This window comes from Platichthys flesus, chromosome 22 (genome assembly GCF_949316205.1).
Source record: "Platichthys flesus chromosome 22, fPlaFle2.1, whole genome shotgun sequence".
In the NCBI taxonomy this organism is placed as follows: Eukaryota; Metazoa; Chordata; class Actinopteri; order Pleuronectiformes; family Pleuronectidae; genus Platichthys; species Platichthys flesus.
The window spans coordinates 1,058,789-1,082,331 of NC_084966.1; the positions used below are offsets into that span (position 1 = coordinate 1,058,789).

The 23,543-nt window shown below is 50.0% G+C and overlaps 1 protein-coding gene and 1 pseudogene across 1 annotated transcript; one reads left to right on the forward strand and one right to left on the reverse strand.

The window, feature by feature from the left end:
• Window positions 1–481: 481 nt before the first annotated feature.
• On the reverse strand, window positions 482–5,445 carry LOC133933869 (E3 ubiquitin/ISG15 ligase TRIM25-like; annotated as a pseudogene).
• A 1,834-nt stretch (window positions 5,446–7,279) lies between these two features.
• LOC133933870 (uncharacterized) lies at window positions 7,280–10,148 on the forward strand. Its single transcript, XM_062381110.1, has 2 exons — window positions 7,280–7,312; window positions 7,989–10,148. Exons 1-2 carry the CDS (start codon window positions 7,280–7,282, stop codon window positions 10,146–10,148), a joined length of 2,193 nt encoding a protein of 730 aa, XP_062237094.1.
• Window positions 10,149–23,543: the final 13,395 nt, after the last annotated feature.

Here is a 23,543-nt window from a genome sequence, read left to right on the forward strand (position 1 = left end):
GCGAGCGCGTAACTCTGCACATTCAGGACAAACACAGTATCTGCTCATCTGAAACACGCATTCCTGATTTATTTAGACTTTTCAGGAGGAAAATGTTTGTTTGCAAATCAGGTTTCATTCCCCTTCTTTCCCCTTTAGGTCCTAAAGGTCCTGAAAACACAACACACACACCCGAGAGATGGATTCTGCTGCGGCTTCCTGCTAAAAAGGGAATGTAACCAATCAGGATTGCTTAAGAAGTCAATCAACTCACGTTCATGTCAGAGAGATTCTGGATAATGGGAGGAGGTGGAGAAGAACAATCTAAAACTAAATGCATAATGGCGGGTCTCCTGTTGCGTTTTTCAAATTGCACCTCAAACATGAAAACTGAGGTTTGTGGAGTTTCAGGAGGAAACTGCCTCAGTGCTTCTCTCACAGGAGTTTCACTTTGTCTCCATCAGGTTTGAATGAGATCCTGGAATGAAGACACAAGAACCCACTGGATTTATTCTTTATTTCAACTTTCAGCTTCTTCACACATTTGATTTTTATGGTTTTATACATGTTTAATAGATTTAAATGAATATAGACATGTATAAGAAACACATGTGATGAGAGCTGCAGATCAAACCCTCAGGGACTCGATCAGGACACTCTCCAGTGGACCTGCTGGTTCAGATCAGGAAAATCAGAAAGAACAGAAACCTACGCAGCAGCAGATCAATATGCACGTTCACTAAATATGTAAATACAATGAGGACGAGTGGATTCACACTTTACAGACATGAGCCGTGATAAAAACAAACCAGGTTCCACATTTACAATGTGACCAAACATCCCATAACACATGTGGAAAAGAAAAGAACCAAGAATCAGCTCATTGATGAGGATCAGGATCAACACAGGTTCTAAAACATCACAACCTGATTTACACTTTGATTCAGAAAACAACAGCAACATCAGTTCTCCCAAGGTTTGCTGGGTAATTTAGCGCCATTTTGTTATCTGTTTTGAGGTACGAAATAAATGGAACACAGACTTGTGTTTGGAACTTAAGGAATTGTTTTCTGCGTTCAAATGCAATTCCCACAGGTCAGTGTTTGATTGACAGCTGATCTCTGTGCGGAGCAGAAACGTCACCATGATGAACTTTGATCAACAAACATGGAGACAAGAGAAGTTAAAGATTTAAACACACAATCTAAATCACTGCTTTAATGACTCGAGTCTATTTGAGTTTACAGAACTCAGCTGTGGATCCATGACCAACCATGACTCCAGCATAGAGAGGCTGAGTGAATGTGGTCTGGACTCTGTGGAGGAGAGTCATGGTGTCAGAGACTCTGTAGAAGGACAGAACACCTGCACTGTGATCCAGGTACACTCCTACTCTGGAGGACACAGGACCTGACACTGGAGTCTTGATGTTGTTGTACCAAAAGTAATAACTGTTTCCATAACAATATAAAATCCAAGATTTATCATTTAATCCAAAAACAGATTCTGATCCTTCTGCTCTTCTGATATTCTTGTATGTGACTGCTACATAAACTAATCCTCTCACCTCCACCTCCACCTCCACCTCCACCTCCCAGTAACAACGTCCAGTCAGACTCTCTCTACTCAGGACCTGACACCAATAAGTGAATCTGTCTGGGTGATCAGAATAAGACTGAACTTCACTCATACTTGTTACTTTTCTGTTCCCCTCAGATAATAACAGATGTTTGTTTGCTGTGTTTGGATCCAGTGTGATTTTCTGTGAATATCTTAAGAAGTCAGCTCTGGTCTGTGGCTCTGGTTGTGGCAGTAAAACATCCACTTGAGACACAATCTGTAAAATCTCTGTGTCTGTCTCACTCAGAATGTCCTGTAGTCGACCTCTGACCTGGGACACAGCTGCTGTCACGTCCTCAAAGTTCCTCAGAGGACGGATCCTGATGCTGGATGAGTGTGTAGATCCACTGAGTGGTGACAGTGAGGGGTAGTTGTGTAGAAACTGGCTGTGATCCTCTGTGTCTGAGAGCTGCTTCAGTTCCTGGTCTTTCCTCTTCAGCTCAGTGATCTCCTGCTCCAGTCTCTCCTGAAGCTCTCTGACTCGCCTCACTTCAGTTTCCTGCTGGGATCTGATCTGCTGCTTCACATCAGAGCTTCTTTTCTCCAGCAGACGGATCATCTCAGTGAAGATCTCCTCACTGTCCTCCACTGCTTTATCAGCAGAGCCATTGATGGCCTCCTCCTCCTGTTGAAGCAGCTTCAAGTCTTTCTCTGTGTCCTGGACTCTCTGCTGGATGGTTTGTCTCCTCAGCCCGAGCTCTCTCTGCCTCTCAGTCCTTTCTGCTGCAGCTGACACTGTGTCGTGGTCTTTATGTTCCTCCACAGAGCAGAGATAACAGATACACTGCTGATCAGTGCGGCAGAACATCTTCATCACCTCGTTGTGACGAGAGCAGATGTTCTCCTGGAGCTTCTCCGAGGGCTCCACCAGCTTGTGCTTCTTTAGTGGAGCTGACTGAAGATGAGGCTGGAGGTGGTTTTCACAATAAGAGGCCAAACAATTCAAACAGGACTTGAGAGCTTTCAGTTTTCTCCCAGTGCAGACATCACAGGCCACATCTCCAGGTCCAGCATAGCAGTGATCAGCAGGAGCAGCTTGGAGTCCAGTCTTCTTCAGCTCCTCCACTAAATCAGCTAACATGGTGTTTTTCTCCAGGACAGGCCTCGGTGTGAAGGTCTCTCTACACTGAGGACAGCTGTAGCTTCCTCTCTCCTCCCCATTGTCCCAGTGGTTGTTAATACAGCTCTTACAGAAGCTGTGTCCACAGACAGTAGTCACCGGATCCTGGAATGGAAGAAAACTTTGCTCATTTCACTGCGATGAAGCTGTTTTAGTGCAGAAAAGCTGCAAAGACAGAGACTGAACATGAAAACTGAGGTTTGTGGAGTTTCAGGAGGAAACTGCCTCAGTGCTTCTCTCACAGGAGTTTCACTTTGTCTCCATCAGCTTTGAATGAGATCCTGGAATGAAGACACAAGAACCCACTGGATTTATTCTTTATTTCAACTTCTTCACACATTAGATTTTTATGGCTTTATACATGTATAGGAGATTTAAATGAATATTCACATGTATAAGAAACACATATCAGATATACTCAGATCAGGAAAATCAGAAAGAACAGAAACCTACGCAGCAGCAGATCCATATGCTCGTTCACTAAATATGTAAATACAATGAGGACGAGTGGATTCACACTTTACAGAGATGAGCCGTGATAAAAACAAACCAGGTTCCACATTTACAATGTGACCAAACATCCCATAACACATGTGGAAAAGAAATGAACAAAGAATCATCTCATTGATGAGGATCAGGATCAACACAGGTTCTAAAACATCACAACCTGATTTCTACTTTGATTCAGAAAACAGCAACATCAGTTCTTTCAAACACATTCATGTCAGTGTAATTATAGATTTCTGTCTTTACAAAGTGAGAACTGAATATGTGTGATAAAGGAAGGTCAGTGTTTGATTGACAGCTGATCTCTGTGCGGAGCAGAAACATCACCATGAAGAACTTTGATCAACAAACATGGAGACAAGAGAAGTTAAAGATTTAAACACAGAATCTAAATCACTGCTTTAATGACTCAAGTCTATTTGAGTTTACAGAACTCAGCTGTGGATCCAGGATAATAAACCTCAACTCCAGCATAGAGAGGCTGAGTGAATGTGGTCTGGACTCTGTGGAGGAGAGTCATGGTGTCAGAGACTCTGTAGAAGGACAGAACACCTGCACTGTGATCCAGGTACACTCCTACTCTGGAGGACTCAGGACCTGACACTGGAGTCTTGATGTTGTTGTAATAAAAGATATAACTGTTTCCATAACAACGTAATGACCAAGATTTATCATTGAATCCAAATCCACATTCAACTGAGTTTCCTGCTCTGCTGATATTCTTGTATGTGACTGCTACATAAACTGCTCCCACCTCCAACTCCACCTCCACCTCCACCTCCCAGTAACAACGTCCAGTCAGACTCTCTCTACTCAGGACCTGACACCAATAAGTGAATCTGTCTGGGTGATCAGAATAAGACTGATCTTCACTCATACGTGTCACTTTTCTGTTTCCCTCAGATAATAACAGCTCTGTGTGTGCTGTGTTTGGATCCAGTGTGATTTCCTGTGAATATCTTAAGAAGTCAGCTCTGGTCTTTGGTTCTGGTTGTCGCAGTAAAACATCCACTTGAGACACAATCTGTAAAATCTCTGTCTCTGTCTCACTCAGAATGTCCTGTAGTCGACCTCTGACCTGGGACACAGCTGCTGTCACGTCCTCAAAGTTCCTCAGAGGACGGATCCTGATGCTGGATGAGTGTGTAGATCCACTGAGTGGTGACAGTGAGGGGTAGTTGTGTAGAAACTGGTTGTGATCCTCTGTGTCTGAGAGCTGCTTCAGTTCCTGGTCTTTCCTCTTCAGCTCAGTGATCTCCTGCTCCAGTCTCTCCTGAAGCTCTCTGACTCGCCTCACTTCAGTTTCCTGCTGGGATCTGATCTGCTGCTTCACATCAGAGCTTCTTTTCTCCAGCAGACGGATCATCTCAGTGAAGATCTCCTCACTGTCCTCCACTGCTTTATCAGCAGAGCCATTGAGGGCCTCCTCCTCCTGTTGAAGCAGCTTCAGGTCTTTCTCTGTGTCCTGGACTCTCTGCTGGATGGTTTGTCTCCTCAGCCCGAGCTCTCTCTGCCTCTCAGTCCTTTCTGCTGCAGCTGACACTGTGTCGTGGTCTTTATGTTCATCCACAGAGCAAAGATAACAGATACACTGCTGATCAGTGCGGCAGAACATCTTCATCACCTCGTCGTGACGAGAGCAGATGTTCTCCTGGAGCTTCTCCGAGGGCTCCACCAGCTTGTGCTTCTTAAATGCAGCTGACTGAAGATGAGGCTGGAGGTGGTTTTCACAATAAGAGGCCAAACAATTCAAACAGGACTTGCAAGCTTTCAGTTTTCTCCCAGTGCAGACATCACAGGCCACATCTTCAGGTCCAGCATAGCAGTGATCAGCAGGAGCAGCTTGGAGTCCAGTCTTCTTCAGCTCCTCCACTAAATCAGCTAACATGGTGTTTTTCCCCAGGACAGGTCTCGGTGTGAAGGTCTGTCTACACTGAGGACAGCTGTAGCTTCCTCTCTCCTCCCCTTTGTCCCAGTGGTTGTTAATACAGCTCCTACAGAAGCTGTGTCAACAGACAGTAGTCACCGGATCCTTCAGTAGATCCAGACAGATCGAACAGCAGAATCTTTCTCTGTACAGTTGAACTTCTTGCTGCGCCATTTCAGCTGCTGCCAGAGACTGAAGAACAGTTTCACTTCCTCTGAACAGAAACAGATCTCTGCTCCTCCCTCTCTCGTTCACTCCCTGCAGTGACTCAGCTCCCACAGTTCCCAGCTTGTTGTTCACTGGTTCTTACACTGACACGTCTGTGAAGGGAGGAGACACAGACATGTCCTGACTGGGAGGAGCTGATTATGAGTTTTTATCTGTGTCATCACATCTCAAAGTTAATGGTTGGACTGGGAACGGTCACATTCAGCTCACAACAGCACTGGTTGTAGGATTCACATTCTTCAAAGTTTCCAGAAAAGTTAACAAATCTTTTAAAAGGAATAAAACCAACTAACAAAGTGCTTCACAAATGAAAAACACAAGTCAAAACACATTAAAACACATGTGTGAAAAAGTCAAAGTATAAAAATACAAGTGACAGAAATGTTATCATGACCACATTTTAAAAACTAGAATTAGATCAAATCGTGGTTTGATAACAGCAGGTTTGAAGTTTGGATTTAAAGGAAGCTTCTGACTCAGCCTGCTTTATTTCCTCAGGTGGTTTCAGAGTCTCAGACTCTTGTTTCTAAATCTCTGTCCCCCTCAGTGTGAAGCTGAGCTGTCACAACAGCACATGCAGCCAGAGATGATACAGACTCACAGCAAAGTTAATGGAGTTCTGAATCTGAACAATGACACAGAGCAAAGGAACCACATCAACAACTGTTCAGCTTCTATCAAAGAAGATGATAAACTGCTCAAACTGTTTCTATATAATACAAGTGACACCAGAGTTCTTTCTGTTCTGAACCAGTTGGATGAAGTTTGTCTGTGACGGAGCAAAGAGTCGATCCCAGTCGTCAGGAACCTGATCCTGAGAGTTTTTACCGTTTACTGATTTAACTCTGCAGAAATTACAAAACCTCTAAGATTTGATCGAGTCTGGATTCAAACTGTTGGACCCAGGAGCGTGTGTCCGTGAGGTGACCACGTGAAACACTGAAGCAACACCACAAACTCGTTGGGAAGTTTCATCCTCATGAGAATCAACAGCACGATAAACTGAACCACCTCAAGTCCACAACATCACAATATCTCCAACATGTGGCTTGTGTGTCAGGACTCAACTCCACGTCTTCACCCTGAAACTTCACCAAACTGTTATTTCTCCACTTCTTTAAATCTGTGTGACGAACTCTCTTCATCCACTGAGATCACAAACAAGATCTGGGGTTTGAAAATCAGCCAGTGGAAGAAAACTTTGCTCATTTCTCTGCGATGAAGCTGTTTTAGTGCAGAAAAGCTGCAAAGACAGAGACTGAACATGAAAACTGAGGTTTGTGGAGTTTCAGGAGGAAACTGCCTCAGTGCTTCTCTCACAGGAGTTTCACTTTGTCTCCATCAGCTTTGAATGAGATCCTGGAATGAAGACAAGAGAACCCACTGGATTTATTCTTTATTTCAACTTTCAGCTTCTTCACACATTAGATTTGTATGTTTTTATACACGTTTAATAGATTCAAATGAATATTCACATGTATAAGAAACACATGTGATGAGAGCTGCAGATCAAACCCTCAGGGACTCGATCAGGACACTCTCCAGTGGACCTGCTGGTTCAGAAGTTTCCAGAAAAGTTAACAAACCTTTTAAAAGGAATAAAAAACAACTTACAAAGGGTTTCACAAATGAAAAACACAAGTCAAAACACATTAAAACACACGTGTGTATCGATTTTTGTGAACATTGCTTGAACACGCTCCCAGGGGCTCGGGCTGTTGAGCCATTTTGCCACGCCCATATAAAAATACTCCAGAACTATGTTAAAGCCCTCAAAAAGCCAATGAATTTGCCTGAAGAAATATAAAAATGATGATCCTCACAATTTCAATTGGGCCTCCTGTCTCAAGTGAACTTCTTAGTTTGGTCCGTGTCCCATCTGCTAACAAGGAGGAGGTATGACCTATCCTGCATCCAGCCAGCAGGGGGCAGTAGGGACGCCGCGCGGAAGCTGTCATGTCGTCCATCTTCATATAGAGTTAATAATAACTTTCTAATATAATCCAAAGTTGATTCTCACCGCGGTGAATCCCTCGTTCTTGTTTCGGAGCAGCGGCGGACATGATGCATGACTGAGAGGAGATCACACATACACACACACAGACACACACACCGACACACAGACACACACACAGACAGTTCCCGCTCCACCTCCTCCCCGGTAAAAGGAACGATCCATCCACTAAGCCGTAAACCCGACGGCAGCACACAAGTGCCCTCGGTGCCCTGATTCCAATTTAGCGCAGCTTCTCCTCACAAAGAGGCCGAGGCTCTGATACATGTTGGTCTGGCTGACTGTGGAGATCTAATATCCACCGTGAGTCATCACCTACAGAGAGGGGGGGGGCGCCGCTTTCTTTCTATTTGGCTGCGGGTACATTGAAGTGCATTAAATTCCCATTAGGTGACTAATGGAAGGGCCGGGCGGAGAGGAATCCGTCATGGTTTAGCTGCATCAACGCCGGCCGCAGCTTTGGCCCCGGTGAACGCCGCCACAATAGGTCCTCTGCTTTGCTCAAAGACTGCTATTGATCTGTGAGTGGCCGGGAATCAGACGGACGTGGAGGGAATCATAAAGCTGCTGCTTCGCTCGCTGCCTCGGCTCAGCTCGGGCCCTGCAGGGAGTCCAGGCCCCGGCCGGAGGAGACGCTCCTGCAGACCAGCACAGGGACGCTGCCACCGCCACGAGCTGCCACCGCCACGAGCTGCCACCGCCAAGTGCTGCCACCGCCACCGCAACCTCCAAGAGCTGCCACCGCCACGTGCTGCCACCGCCACGTGCTGCCACCGCCACCTGCTGCCACCGCCACCGTAACCTCAACGAGCTGCCACCGTCACCTGCTGCCACCGCCACGAGCTGCCACCGCCACCTGCTGCCACCGCCACCACAACCTCCACAAGCTGCCACCGCCACGTGCTGCCACCGCCACCTGCTGCCACCGCCACCGTAACCTCCACGAGCTGCCACCGTCACCTGCTGCCACCGCCACGAGCTGCCACCGCCACCTGCTGCCACCGCCACCACAACCTCCACAAGCTGCCACCGTCACCTGCTGCCACCGCCACGTGCTGCCACCGCCACCGCAACCTCCACAAGCTGCCACCGTCACCTGCTGCCACCGCCACGAGCTGCCACCGCCACGAGCTGCCATCGCCACCTGCTGCCACCGCCACCGCAACCTCCACGAGCTGCCACCGCCACCTGCTGCCACCGCCACGTACTGCCACCGCCACGTGCTGCCACCGCCACGAGCTGCCACCGCCACGAGCTGCCACCGCCACGTGCTGCCACCGCAACCTCCACGAGCTGCCACCGCCACAAGCTGCCACCGCCACGTGCTGCCACCGCAACCTCCACGAGCTGCCACCGCCACGTGCTGCCACCGCAACCTCCACGAGCTGCCACCGCCACGTACTGCCACCGCCACAAGCTGCCACCGCCACGTGCTGCCACCGCCACAAGCTGCCACCGCCACGAGCTGCCACCGCCAAGTGCTGCCACCGCCACCGCAACCTCCAAGAGCTGCCACCGCCACGTGCTGCCACCGCCACGTGCTGCCACCGCCACCTGCTGCCACCGCCACCGTAACCTCCACGAGCTGCCACCGTCACCTGCTGCCACCGCCACGAGCTGCCACCGCCACCTGCTGCCACCGCCACCACAACCTCCACAAGCTGCCACCGTCACCTGCTGCCACCGCCACGAGCTGCCACCGCCACCTGCTGCCACCGCCACCGCAACCTCCACAAGCTGCCACCGTCACCTGCTGCCACCGCCACGAGCTGCCACCGCCACGAGCTGCCATCGCCACCTGCTGCCACCGCCACCGCACCACCGCAACCTCCACGAGCTGCCACCGCCACCTGCTGCCACCGCCACGTACTGCCACCGCCACGTGCTGCCACCGCCACGAGCTGCCACCGCCACGAGCTGCCACCGCCACGTGCTGCCACCGCAACCTCCACGAGCTGCCACCGCCACGAGCTGCCACCGCCACGTGCTGCCACCGCAACCTCCACGAGCTGCCACCGCCACGAGCTGCCACCGCCACGTGCTGCCAACGCAACCTCCACGAGCTGCCACCGCCACGAGCTGCCACCGCCACGTGCTGCCACCGCAACCTCCACGAGCTGCCACCGCCACATACTGCCACCGCCACAAGCTGCCACCGCCACATGCTGCCACCGCCACAAGCTGCCACCGCCACGTGCTGCCACCGCCACGAGCTGCCACCTCCACGTACTGCCACCGCCACAAGCTGCCACCGCCACGTACTGCCACCGCCACGAGCTGCCACCGCCACGTGCTGCCACCGCCACGAGCTGCCACCTCCACGAGCTGCCACCGCCACGAGCTGCCACCGCCACGTGCTGCCACCGCAACCTCCACGAGCTGCCACCGCCACGAGCTGCCACCGCAACCTCCACGAGCTGCCACCGCCACGAGCTGCCACCGCCACGTGCTGCCACCGCAACCTCCACGAGCTGCCACCGCCACGTGCTGCCACCGCAACCTCCACGAGCTGCCACCGCCACGAGCTGCCACCGCAACCTCCACGAGCTGCCACCGCCACGAGCTGCCACCGCCACGTGCTGCCACCGCAACCTCCACGAGCTTCCACCGCCACGAGCTTCCACTGCCACGAGCTGCCACCGCCGGAGGAACCAGCTGGAAACTGGAAGAACCAATGCTCTGCCACTTCTACATATTACATCACAACCAATGAATTCATCAAGTTGTTCCCAAAGACGCTGGGCCTCATTTGAAGTTTTTAAATCTATTCCGATTGCACATTTTTAAATTTAAGACCATTTTCGGAGCAATTGTTCCTTCTCCAACAACGCTTCCAATTATGGGTGTTTTTCAAGCCGGTCGAGGGAACACACGTCTCAGCTTGTGGAACAGAACCAGTCGTTAGTCTCAGCTTCCCACCGCGGCCCCATTGACCCGGGTCACTTCTTTAAATCCATGTTTTAATTCATATTTGTGGTTTTGTGCTGCGTTTTGTTTGGAGCTTGTGTCTGACCCGACCCCCTTTGTTAGTAATGAGCAGGGAGGGGGTGTGGCCTTGTCTCTCTCTCTCTCTCTGTGTGTCTGTGTGTGTGTGTGTGTGTTGCTTGCTGCTTTCTTCGAGTGCAGAACTAGGTCCCAAGGATGTTTGATGACTCAGACAGTAAACAAACATCAAACTGTGGCACGGAGCAGAAGGAGCCTCAGATTCCTGGTGTTCTTCTCGCTGTCCTCCTGCAGCCTTCATGCTCAGTGACAGTTAAACTTACTCCCTCCTCCCGGACACAGGTCCACGACATGATGGTGTCAAAGGTCATGAACCCCGCCTCCTCCATGTGAGCAGACGGGACACGGACCAGGACATCCAACGCTGCAAGGACGGCCAACAATAAAAAGTCAAATCTGAATCTGTGATAAGGTGAACGTTTTAGTTTGCAGGATATAAATCACTGGACCTCGTCTTTCTCTCTCCGCGTCTTCTGTCCCGATGCTGGCGATGTCCCTCCACGCTGGTGAGAGGTGATGCATACTGATACAGACGGGACTCGACCTCGAGGCGTCTTATCTCCGCTGTCCGAGGATGCTCTTCAGAGAGAGGCAGCATGACTCAGTGTATATCACCGAAAACATTATGTTTTAAAATGAGAATCAGGCGGGAGAAAGAGGACTTGGTGGAAATGAAGTGAGTCAGAGTCCTGGACTTTATCATTTAGAGCGTCTGGTAGAAATTCAGGTGTTTTCTTTGCTCATCTTCCGCTCTGTGCCGACCTGTCATGATTCATAGATCGCTCTCAGGAACCCGCTGACAGCAGTTAGCCTCCTCTTCCCCTCTTCCTAATCACTTCCATTTTCCTGTTCACGTCGGTTTGCAGGAATCAAATCAGGCCTCGGAAACACGGAAAGCACAAAACCCAGGGATGTTAATTGTTTCCTGAAGGGGTTAAAGGTGGAGGTGTGCGTTCTGAATCGTCGGCAGATTGATGTTATGCAAAGAAAGAAACGTCTCTGTGGAACGCACTCCCTCTGAATCCTGATTATTAGTATTATTTTTTCTCCACTCAGACATATTGACGCTGCCAGACAGGATAATAATCCATTTCTGTGTTCAGCAAAAACCTGCGTATTTGTCCAGGAAGGACAAAACAAAACCTCGGGTTGTTGCCGAAGAGCAAACATGAATTTTTTAAGATTCCTCAGGAGGAAAGTGGAGTCTGCAACACACACACACACACACAGACACACACACAGACACACACACACACACTTACACGCTAATCGGATTTTGGAGATTGGTGACCCAGCGTCTCTGACCCTCTTGCTATCACTGTCCCTTCTTATTTAATTGAGGACACTTTAGGACACTGTCCCCCACTTTCAAAGACTCTTTCAAAAACGTCTTTCATGTGAGACTTGCAGACGCTTCACTGACTAAAATAGATAAAAAACTCCCACAATGCTTTGCAGCTAAACAATGAAGTCCGGTGCCACAGAAGCCTGATGCTCACATGGTGCAGAATGAATGTACCGGTGAAGCCACAGACGATCACGCGGTGCAGCGCATGTCGGACCCCCCCCCCCCCCACACACACACACACACACTCGTCCCCATCGCCGTGTGGAGGAGCTGAATCACTTTCTCCTTCAGGGATCGAACTGGATCCGCTGACATCGACCGTCCTCTTCTGTTGAATTAAAGTGTGATTTACTGTGACCACCCCCCCCCCCCCCCCCCCGCCCACCAGCGCTCCGTCTCTGCACCACCAGTGTGTTTCCATGACAATCGATGACTGTCTGTGGTCTCGTCTCGTGGATCCTGTCCGTCTCCTTTGTCCGTCACAAAGGGACGTTAATGGGACTTGTAATTGAACGTTTGGCAGTTCTAACAAAAACCTGTGAGTTCATCTGTGAAGAGAAATGTAATTAGTTGCATTAAAGAAGGAAGAAAAACAGGTTAATGACGCAAGTTCAGTTTTTTTACACAAGAAAAATAATATTTAGTTTCCTGGAACACAAGCAAATTTCAGATAAAAGTAAAGATGAAAGTTTGAGGTGGAGGCTTGAAGTGTAAAAGCTGAAATAAATGATTGAAACTCACTCAGAATCACCACATTCGATTCTAAGTATTTGAGCTCGTCTGTCTTTAAGGTTGATTATGTCAGACACGTCCTCGCTGCTGATTGTAAAACAACTTTCTGAACTTTTCCCTTCGTACTGGTTTCCAGCAGCTTGAGGTTCACCCACTAACTTCTCTGGTGTGGGGGTCTCTGCTGAGGAGCATCTGTCAGACGGAGGCCGGCTGTGTCTCTTCTCTCTGACGGGCCTCCCTCTCTGTGATTGCACTCAGTGGCTGGTTAGCGGCCGGGCTGGAGGCCGGCGGTGGGTCGGTGATTACGGCGCCTCCCGCTGGGTCGGCTGATGGCAGGAGAGGCCGGCGGTGGTGCAGCCGTCCTGCTGAGGCCCCGGCGCCGGGCGTGGAGGACGGTGCTCGGCATAGCTCTACCTGGTTATGTGTGATCTGCTCATGTTGAGTGTTTGGAAGCGGGCGATGTGCTTCACAGGTTCTGTCCCTGATTACGCTCCAATCCGAGCCGCGTGGGGGGAGTTGTTTGGTTTGGCTCGCGGTGTTCAGCACGCACCAATCAGAGGGAGGTGAAAGGAGACGGGCGTGATGTTTGGACCAAGGAGGACGAGTCAGAAAATGGCAAATAGGAGCTGGAAGAGAGTTTCACACGATGGACGCAAACTGCACCTTGAAAACTCAAGATGATTAAAGATCAGTCGTCAGCAGGACGTTTATAAAACGAATAATTACACAGTGACACCCTGTGGACACTTCTTCATCAGATAATGATCATAAATCCTGATGCTTCTCCCTGAAAGGTGAGAAACAAGTGAGTGAATGATTGACTCGCTGTCCATGAGTCCCTCCTGTTTGCTCTGAGCTCGTCCTCAGACTCTCATCAGCTAATGGGTTTGAACCTCAGGCTGAAAGAGGCATCGTGATCTCGTGTGGTGAGAAGTCCTTCATGTGCCATGTCTCTGTGGACAACTTTTTCCTTATACTTTGTTAAATGACCTTAACATAATTATTCAAGGTCATACTGTGGTTTCAGGATATTCCCCATCATGCCTCCACCTCCTTTTTACCATCAACACTTCTCAAGCTGCAAACAACAAACTCACACTCTGATAAAACCATCTCTTTGCACCAGGTCCGATCTTTCTCCAGGTTTCTCTGTTTCTTCTCCTCCTGCTGCCGATAGAATGTAAATCGCAGAATTTCATCTGGACCGAGGGAATAAATCCACAACCCATGGCTGACGACAGAACACTGTTTTGAAATAAAACTCTTATCTAGTGCCGCGGTACAGAGGAAAGACAAAAACAAATAAAGTGAGTTGAATCAGTCAGTGCGAGTGGGGGGGGCGGCTCTCCCCCTGCGGCGGTGACACCAGTATTAGGCAGACGGAGTGGAGGCATGCCGCCTGGATGGGCCCGCATGACAGGGCTCTAACTCCTCCGTCCCATTCCAGGCAGGGCCCAGTGTGAGGCAGCCTAATTGAATCCCAGCACAGAGAGCGCCCGGCCCGGGACATTAGAGTTGTGTCAGCGAGGCCGGGAGACGGTGGCCGAGCCGCTTGGCTGCTTCGTAATGGGGCTGTTACCTGCAGCAGCCACATGCAGTCCAGATGTGTGAGGGAGGAGACACACACACACACACAGACACACACAAAGAATTTCCTTTTCTTCTGTCTCCATTTCCATCCGTTCCTCTGCATCCACTCTATTCTCTCTCTCGTGTCTGTTTCACCTCGTTGCTCTCTCTCTCTGCACAGACCCACACTGTCCTTTAACACACACACACACACACACACACACACACACACACACGTGCACACACACACACACAGATCAAGGCAATGTTTGGATTCTGCTGAAAGGGTAACGTCTTATTTTCTTCTCTATTACACTCCTCACAGGCAGGTCCAATCATCACACACGCCCCCCCGCGGCTGATTTCTCTTCAGAACCCGTGGATGCGGCGTTTTCCGGCCCGGCACCGAGGCGTCTGACGGGTGTTCCAGAGCATGGAGCCATGTATTTAAATTAGACATGGCTTTTAATTATTTTGTCGCAGTGTGATTTCCTCGCCGGGGGGGCAGCCGCTTCCTTGCTGAGGTTTGCACTTCCCCTCCAATCCCCCCGGCGTCTCCGTGACGGCGTGCGGCCTCGGAGCGCTCCGATGCCACGCTGCATATTTAAATTGAAAGTGAAATGTCAGCTTTAAAGGTCCCACCTGTGCTGCGGCGAGAAGTACGACACAGTTACCTCTTCACAATCGGACAAACGCAACACGACTGTCCAAATTAAACCAAGTGGATCCAAGGAAATGTCACTGGAAGAGTCGGAGCATCAAAATGGAGGGAGGTCAGCCGCTGGTTGTTTTACGCCCAGTGGAGCCCTGAGGTAATCCCCCCTCCTGTCCTCAGGGGGCGACGGAGACGCATGTGTTCATTGCAGGAGTGTGAATAGAGAAGGAGGAAGCCCTGGGGGTCCTCCGTAATCCCCCGCCATTGATTTCAGATGCTCCTCTACTGATCCCTCCTCCCCGGCTAAGGAAGAAGACATTATTAGCCACGCTCACGAGCAAGGACTCCAAATTAAGACGTCTTTAAAATAAAACGGGAGAGGTCGAAGGTGCTTGATGACTTCCTCACGAGGAGGTCGATGGAACCGAATGGAACCAGAGCAGAGAAAAAAGAATCTTGAAACAATATGAGGAGTGTTAAAGGTCTGAAGCGTGAACACCGGTAAGGCCGTTAAAGTTTCCTCCCCGGTTAAATCATGCAGCGCTCCATTTTCTGAGCCATATACTTTTTGGCCAGGTTTAAGACTTCACCTCATCATTCTCTGCGGATCACAGGCCCGACCGAGCGCGGCGGCAGTAAACTACAGCTTCTAACCAACACAGCAGACAGAGGCAGGGAGAAGCTGGCTAATGGGGCGTGTGCAAAGAGGGAGGACAAAACTGACACAAGAGAAAAGAGAAAAGAGAAAAGAGAAGGGAAAAAGATCCCTGGAGGTGAAAGACGACTTTTGAAACACAAAGGACGACAACGCTGATGTGGCTGCTCTGATCAAATCTACCAAAGTCCATCTTTATTCACTACAGGTTGAAAATGATTAAAGATATTGATTAAATGATCCTACATAATAAACAAGGATGAGAGAAAACACTCATCTTATGTTTAAAACAACATAATGCAGCGTCATGAAGCCATAGAGTTGAATATCTTACATTTCAGTCAAATCTAAAGTTCACTTTGTGTTTCTCACTCAAACACTGTACACCCATTGTTTTCTTCAGGCATTGAACGCCCAGACTCACTCAGCCTCTCTCTCTCCCCCGGTGCGCTGACACAGGAGAATCTCTGCCTCTGCTCTCGATCTAATGTGAAGTGTAATCTGGGGACGTGAATTGAAACAGATCCATTCCAGCTCCTGATTGGATCCAGTAGCCTGCGAGTGGGAGGCGGAGCTGCATGTTAATGAGCGCCGGCTCCGTCCCCCCCCCCCCCCCCCCCCCTCACTTGGTTCCCGGGCGGAAGGTAATCATCCAGATAATGGATCAGAAGAGACACTGTGTGTTTTCAGATTGAACACATTACACCTTCATGGGTTTAACACAAAGTTCAACAAAGAAACCAGACAAAGACTTTTTATAACACAACAACTCAACTGGAGCAGATCCAATTAAATCAGGATAAAGAGAGAAATGTTATTCAAATGTTAAATGTCATGTCAGTGTGATTGACAGGTGTGATTGACAGATGTGATTGACAGGTGGGCCACGCTGCTCCTGGTGGAACCGGCGTCCATCAACGTGACATGGAGACGACACCGATCATCTCAAAGTAAAGATTTGTCTCTTTATGGAAACAGACCTCCTAACAGCAGCAGATGAGGCTCAGCTGGCAGCCGGTGTCCACGGCCTCCTGCCCGAGGACGCCTGGAAGGTGAGGAGCTGCTCCCATCACGTTCGATTCCCGTGGTTATTGGCGGCGCCCGCTGGAGGAAGCCTTCGTTCCACACGGGCAGAGAGAGGTCACGTGGGGAGAGGAAGGTCGACACATTCTATTTGTGTGCATGTTGTGTTGAAGTCAACCTGGAGGGACTTAACCGGAGCTGCTGGAGATGTAAAAACAAGATTAGGTCTTAAGACAATGTGAAATCAACTTTCTGAACTGCTTTGGAAACAAGCAGCGACGCACAACTGATTTTGTGTAATAAATAAAATCTTTGCTTTGTCGTTTTCCTGCAGCTGATGGATATTAAACCAGATTGTGATACCCCTCCCCCCCCCCCTGAACACAAACAAAGTGAACATTACACCTTCCTCTGGTTTCCCCATACGCTCTCTCTCTTATCTCGTCCCCAGTCTGGTCACGACTCCCCCCCCCCCCCCGCCTCAGGCTCACATTGTGTATTCATTACCATTAAAGAGTCCCCGGCTTGTCTCAGCATTAGAACACATTACTCCGCTCTGCGCTTCCCGACATCGGTCACGCTCCTGATCGGTAATCTGGTCGGAACTGATGCAGGACTTCCTCCCTGGGGGGGGGGGGGGCTCTTCTCAGTTTGACTGGACGTGTAGAGACAGACGTTCATTACAACCTGGTCGACGCCCCGTGGTCGTGAAGAGACCAATCAGAGCCGAGCTGATCCAGGGCTGAGAGCGATGAGTGTTTGAGTTCTGTGATGAAGAGGAGGAGAATCTAGAAGTGGACTCCCCTGACCAAACCTTCATGTTTTTAAGATGAAGTCCACACGTCTCCTTGTTGCAGTGGAAACAAAAGTGAAAAGATAAAAAGCTTCGATAGAACAAAAGGTACTGAAGTCACAGTGTTGCATTGTGGGTAATGTAGGCCTTACTGGGAGCGTGGAAATCCAAACGATATTTAAAACCTTTAATTACCGACCCCCAGTCTCCACGGCTCCATCGAGAAACTTCCTCGGGCGACGTTCTCATTTTCCAAACACAGCACTATCTCCTTCAGCCCTTCACAGTGAATGGGACTAGATGCTGGGAGGGCTCTTGGCTGACATCCCCCCCCCCCCACACTATGGATCATTTCTCTGGAGCACCTTGATGACAGCAGCAGCAGCAGCAGCCGTTAAAGCTGTCGAGCCAATTCACAGACAGGGAGCAAGTTATTGTGACAGCCAGCCGCCTAATTGTTCATTTGAGGTAATCACCCGACAAGTCAGAGCAATTTCCAGCACAATGCCGGAGCCTAATGGAGGAGGACGTGCTCGCCGGATGGGATGAGACTCACAGGCTGCTGGGGGGGCCTCACTGGGGCAGCTCCCCCCCTACTCAAGGAATTATCTGCACCTCTGGGGCACGACTGGGTCCGACCTCCAGGGCTCTCAGCAGGAATAACATAGGATGGTCATGATATAACGATAGAGCAGTGAAACAGAAAGGAGAAAGTCGGAGGTGGAGAAACATTTCTCTCTTTATCTCGGAGGAACGTGCACAGTGGACGAGCAGCGTCCAATCAAGATGCTCCGGAGCCCCCCCCCCTAGCGTGAGACACCAACCTGCTCCTTAGCATTCAGGGAGACACTCCTGCCTCCGCTCGTCTGTCTCACTGTGTGTGTGTGTGTGTGTGGGGGGGGGGGGGGTGTGGGGGGGATGCATGTGATGGATGACCGCGGCGTTCTCGGTTTAATTGTGATGTCAGAGCATGTCTGTGGCAGCCCCGGTGGTGAGTGGTGACAGACAGGGGTGTGCAGTTGTGCCTGCACTTCTAACTGTGTGTGTGTGTGTGTGTGTGTGTGTGTGTGTGTGTTCTCACATGTGTGCGTGCAGCGTATGGGAGGAGGAGCGCGTCCAGGAGCTCTGACATGATGTTACCAGGGATCCTCAGCCGGTGCCGGGCCCCCGGGTCGACCCTCAGGAGACGGGTTGGAGCCGCTGGGCGATCGGGAGCCGACGAGTCAGACACGTGTCAGATTTGCTCAAGGGGCTCAGAGGAAGCCGGGGAATCAACCCCGTGTCGCTCAGCACCTGGAGACCACAGGATATTAATGTGATATTTATGTGTTTTGTTTCCTCGTGGTTTAAACTGTGTCACAACAGAAGGAGCCTCTTCAGATGTGAGTGATGGACGAGCTCGAGCCTCCACACGTCTTTTATTTCTCATATCACACAAACTTCCCTCGTTACACATATTCTCTCAGATTATTATGAGTCATCCATGAGAACTGGAGACCACCTGCAGTTCCTCACATTGAGCAGAGGGTGGTGCTGTTGGACCTGATCTGCCAAACCACCCCCCCTGCTCCTCACACACAAGCTGATGATGCACATTGCAGAGACATGTGGGAAAAATCTTTATTTACTCCGGTAGAACACGTTGTATAATTTAATAAAACTGTTTATTTGGGCTGCGCGTGTTTGACGAGCAGGTGAGGCTGGAGTCTCCACTTTCAGGATGTTCACTGGTTTGTTTTCACAAACGCAGGCGAAGCTCAAGGTCAGTTATGTGCAACAGATCCGACATGAAACTAGAACATGTGCACTCTCCTCCCTCCTTGATATGCAGCTCAGGTTCTGAAATCCAGGAGTCGTGTTGTTTGTGTGCGAGCGAGAGTCGGTGTGAGTCTCGGGAGTTTTCAGTGAACACGGTGTGGACTTCTTCAGGGGGAATGAGTAATAAGGAACAGAGCTGCAGCTTCTGCTCGTTTCTGGGGACTAAGTTGTTCTCGCACACAAACAGGCGGGCTGCCTGGACCGGACAGAAATAGACCTGAACCAACACGAGGAGGCAGACGCCACCAGATGTGGAGCAGCGAGGACTTTGATCCCTCTCTTTGAGTCCTCACACCTTCATGCAAAGGAGGAGATATGAGCGAGGAGCTGTTTGTGCAGCTTCTGCAGCCTCGTTGCCAAATAAGGTAAAAAATAGATAAATGTGAATTCAGCTGCACGGAAATGGGTTTTTCTAACAACCAGGACCTGGATCTGCAGCGTCTCTGTTGTTCAGGGTCTTTGAAAAGTTCAGCGTGGAACACAAGGAGCACAATGGCCTTACTGCTGTCCATGCAGCTGCTCCTTAGCACAAGGGCCGGGTTCGCTCCTATTCATTCCTCTGAATAGGATGTTTCTGCAAAAGGCCAACAGGCTGTGATGTGATTTGTATAAAAAGGCCAAACACAAGAGGCCGGCGATGAGGTGAGAGCGCGTCGGCAAAGGTTATTCCACCGTGAATCGTCGCCTTGATCCGTTTATCACCAGCACAATCCGGACTGTGACAGCGAGCGTTTGAAAATCCCCTCCTGAAGGGGCCTGGCGTCCGTATGGATTTATTTTGAAGTGTGGCGACAAAGAGTGTTTACAGACACTCGGGTTCGGCTCGAGATAGTTTCATTTCCCGAATCAATGACTCGTTTTTCGGGGATCTTCCCCCCCGTTAAGGCTAAGTGATAATCGTTCTCCGGTGGAGGGGAGAGGGTTTGGACCGGCAGCAGCCACGACTCTGACCAGCTGAGCCGGGGAGAAAAGGAAATGACACAGGAGACGTGGAGCCCGACCGGCGACTCCTTCTCTCATTACCGCCGCTCTGATCCTGGTAATGAATTCAGCCGCACAGTGTCCAGAGTGGCAGCGGAGCGCCGGCCACTGGGAGGACTGGTGGGACCAGCGGGTGTGAGAGGCCATCTGCTGAATGACGAAGGTTCAGACCCAGGAAACAGTTTTGAACGTCTCCAATCTGTGTCCAGCTGTTCAAGTTCTTCTTCATTACAGAATTACATCTGATTGGGATTTGGTCTCGTCTCAGGCACATTCTTAATTTCACCCAATCACTGCAAATCTCCAAGAAACAGGGAGGGGAGGGTTCAAGCTTCTGTAATAACACTTTACAGAAACACGGTGCCTGAAGACATAGACAAGAAAATAGGTTTTTATCCTTCATCGTTAAAGTCCGATGATACAATTATTAACTCTCCTCTCTGGGTCTGAACCAACATCTGCACACAAGGAACAAACAAAGAGAATCAAGTCCTCTTCCTCTCTTTTATCTTCATCTGACGCACAACACGCCACTGACATGCAATCTGATCCTTCATCACACAAACACAGACACAGACTTCCACCATCCTCCCGCCCCCCCCGGGCTCTTTACTTGGGGATTGAAGCCTGCTCTGTCCATCCAATGCAGCGATCCAATCATGAAGCAGGGCTCTGCTGTAAAGACGCCATGACAGAATCAATTAAACCAAATGGGAGATACTCATTTCATACACGTGAGACTGGGAAAGAGCCAACGAGCCCAGTTTAAAAAGGAAATGTCAGAATTCCAAAGAAGGCCACGACCCGGTGATGTGTTGACATGAAGAACTTAGTGTTTGCAGAGAGAGAGAGAGAGTTCTCCAACAACTCAAAGTCTCTGAGAAAGTGGTGCTTTAATAGAGTTAGTATATAATAGAGATTCAAACCAGAAATCACTGATGGTATGAATCGTATAATCATCTCCACTTATCCCAGTAACTATCCACATCTCCGATCCACCTCCCGGAGCAGGGAGCAGCCTCTGGACCTCTGGTAAGTGCTGCACGGGGCGGGTTCGCTGAACTTGGCGGCGTTTCAGACGAGTGCGGAGGAGGATGAAGGCTCGCCTCTTTGCCCCCCCCTCACAGAGAGCACGAGGGGCCGCGCAAATCCTCCAGCCCACGCGGGCGGTGGGAAGCGAGGCCGAGGCCAGCCGCCCACACGGCGGGTGGAGATGGCAGAGGGGACACCAGACACGCCAGAGCGTTTGTTTCACAATCAGAGACTATATTCACAGAGATGGGGTCGGGGGAGGGGGGGGATCTGCTCCTGCTTCTTGTTTCCTTCGATTGGTAATTATGTATTTGTGTGATTTACATTCTGCATTAAACCTTTTGTGTAATCAAGTCTTTTCTTTTTAAAAGCTGCAAACAGAATCATTTTCTCTTTTTGAATTCAAGCTGGTCCACGTGGTCTCTGTACCAGTTTTCATTCAGCATCGAAAGTGATGCAGTGAAAACTGATTAATCCCAGATTGACCTCAACTCAACAATGTGAATCCTGTCAAATCAATCCAGCTCTGAGATGCAGGTTCTAGATCTTCAGCTGCTAAATGCTCCTCTATGTTCACCGGCTGGTTTCTGGAGACGTGAGCTCTGGAGGACGTCCACACCATCGAGTCCAGGATCCCGGGCGGAGGTGGAGACACTCTGTACGTCTTCATACAGCCATTGTCCCAGAGGTGGACGAGTCTGACAGAGTGTGGATGAAGGTAGTCCTGGAGGAGAGAGCCTCCCTCTCCAGCTCAACGAAGGTTAAAACCTGGTCTAAATAAGTTTAAAGTGGAAGTAAATAACACAAATAATTGGCCGACCGTGAACCAGTTAGAATCCATCACCCCAAACTTCCTCCTCCTTCCTGCTTCCTATCTCCGAGGAGTGTTTACCGCTGGTAATTGGTCCATTAATCAAGTTAATGGAACATCCCTGAAAGGACTGACTGTACTCTCTCCCACTGAGCCGCCTCACGTCGCCCGGGGACTCACCCCCCCGAGGGCGAGACTTCCTGGTTCCCGGCTGGGGAGAGAAGTGAGAGAAGCCCGCCCATCTGTCGGAGTCGCTTCCTCCGCCTCAGACCCTGACATCCACATGTGTGTGCACCGCGGGAAGGTGATGGAAGGAGACTCCTGGAGAGATGTCGCCTTCGACGGCAGGGCGGCGGTGAAGGTCGTGACCTTGAGAAGCATCACGCTGCAGAGGGAGTCACTGCCGGCTCCAGATCAAACTCAATTCAGATCTGAAAAGTCATGTGACCATCATATTGAGTTTAAATCAACGGCCGCCATCATAGAAACAAGATGGCGGCACCTTTACACGCAGCGTCCTTCAAGCTGTCTTCTTCTGTGGAACCAGCAGACAGACAACTCTCCTCTCACCAAGAGCAGGTTCCTCCAGAGATCGGCTGAACCACAGGTGAGGGCGCTTCAGGAAGCAGAAGAGGGGGAGGAGAGCGAGTTGAGGGAAGAGCCACGGCGATTGTGACAGATTACCGATTGTTGATCGACACCTTCTCTTGTTTTAAAAAGTGGAATCAAACCTGGATTCATAGACGTCAGGATCATAATCATCTTCATGTGAAACAAGTGGAATCTGACACGTAGAGCTTACACACTTGTTTTCACCTGTTTGTGTGTGTGAGCATGTGTGTGTGTCTGTGTGTGTGTGTGTGCTCGTCTCACCGCCCTGTTCTCCCTCCGGCCATTCTTCTGCTCCGTCTCTGGAGTTTTCAATCTTCCGCCCCCCCCCACCAGCAGGCTGGAGCTCATCCCCACCTGCCCCCCCGACGAGCCGGCGTGTAATTGCTTGTCAGAATCGTCCGCCTGTTTTTCTCCCCGCCGCCACGCTCCTGACAACAAACACATATTTACGCACAGAAATGAAATTACAGGCTGTTTGAGGAGCTTGGACGGGGGGGGCGACGCCGGGTATCGAGCCGTCCGAGTCATACCGCTCTCACCTCCGTGTCGAGGAGGTGGAGGAGATGAGGAGGAATGTTCTTCTCCTGCTCCGGCAGCAACCAGTCCTCATAGAAAGACGCTGAAGCACAAACACATTAATGGGATGTGATTTGATTTGTTCTAATTATCCACCTGAACTAATCACAGCCAGCTCTCTGGATGAAGCTGGGATCGTGTGCTGCAACTTATTAGATTCAAATTGGAGAAAATCAGATGATACCGACGTGAGAATCCTTCATAAGCTGCTTTGATTCCCTCCAACTTTATTATTGACAGTTAATATGTTTGCTTAATGAATTCAGAAGCAAATTAAAATGATGATACAGGAGAGTGTTTATTCACGACGTGAGATAAAGGATATCTGCTGCGAATGAAAAGTGTCTCACGTGTCCTGGAGAATATTTAAAAAGATCAGCGACTCGTGAATCTTCTGTTTGGAAACTGATCACAGATCAGGAGTGTCAGCGTCAGGTGGAGACGCCACTCAAACCCGTCATGTGACCGTCTGCTCATAGAGGAACGAGCGCGGTTCTGCACGTCGGCCATGTTGCTGGCTGTTTACACCCGAGCAGAATC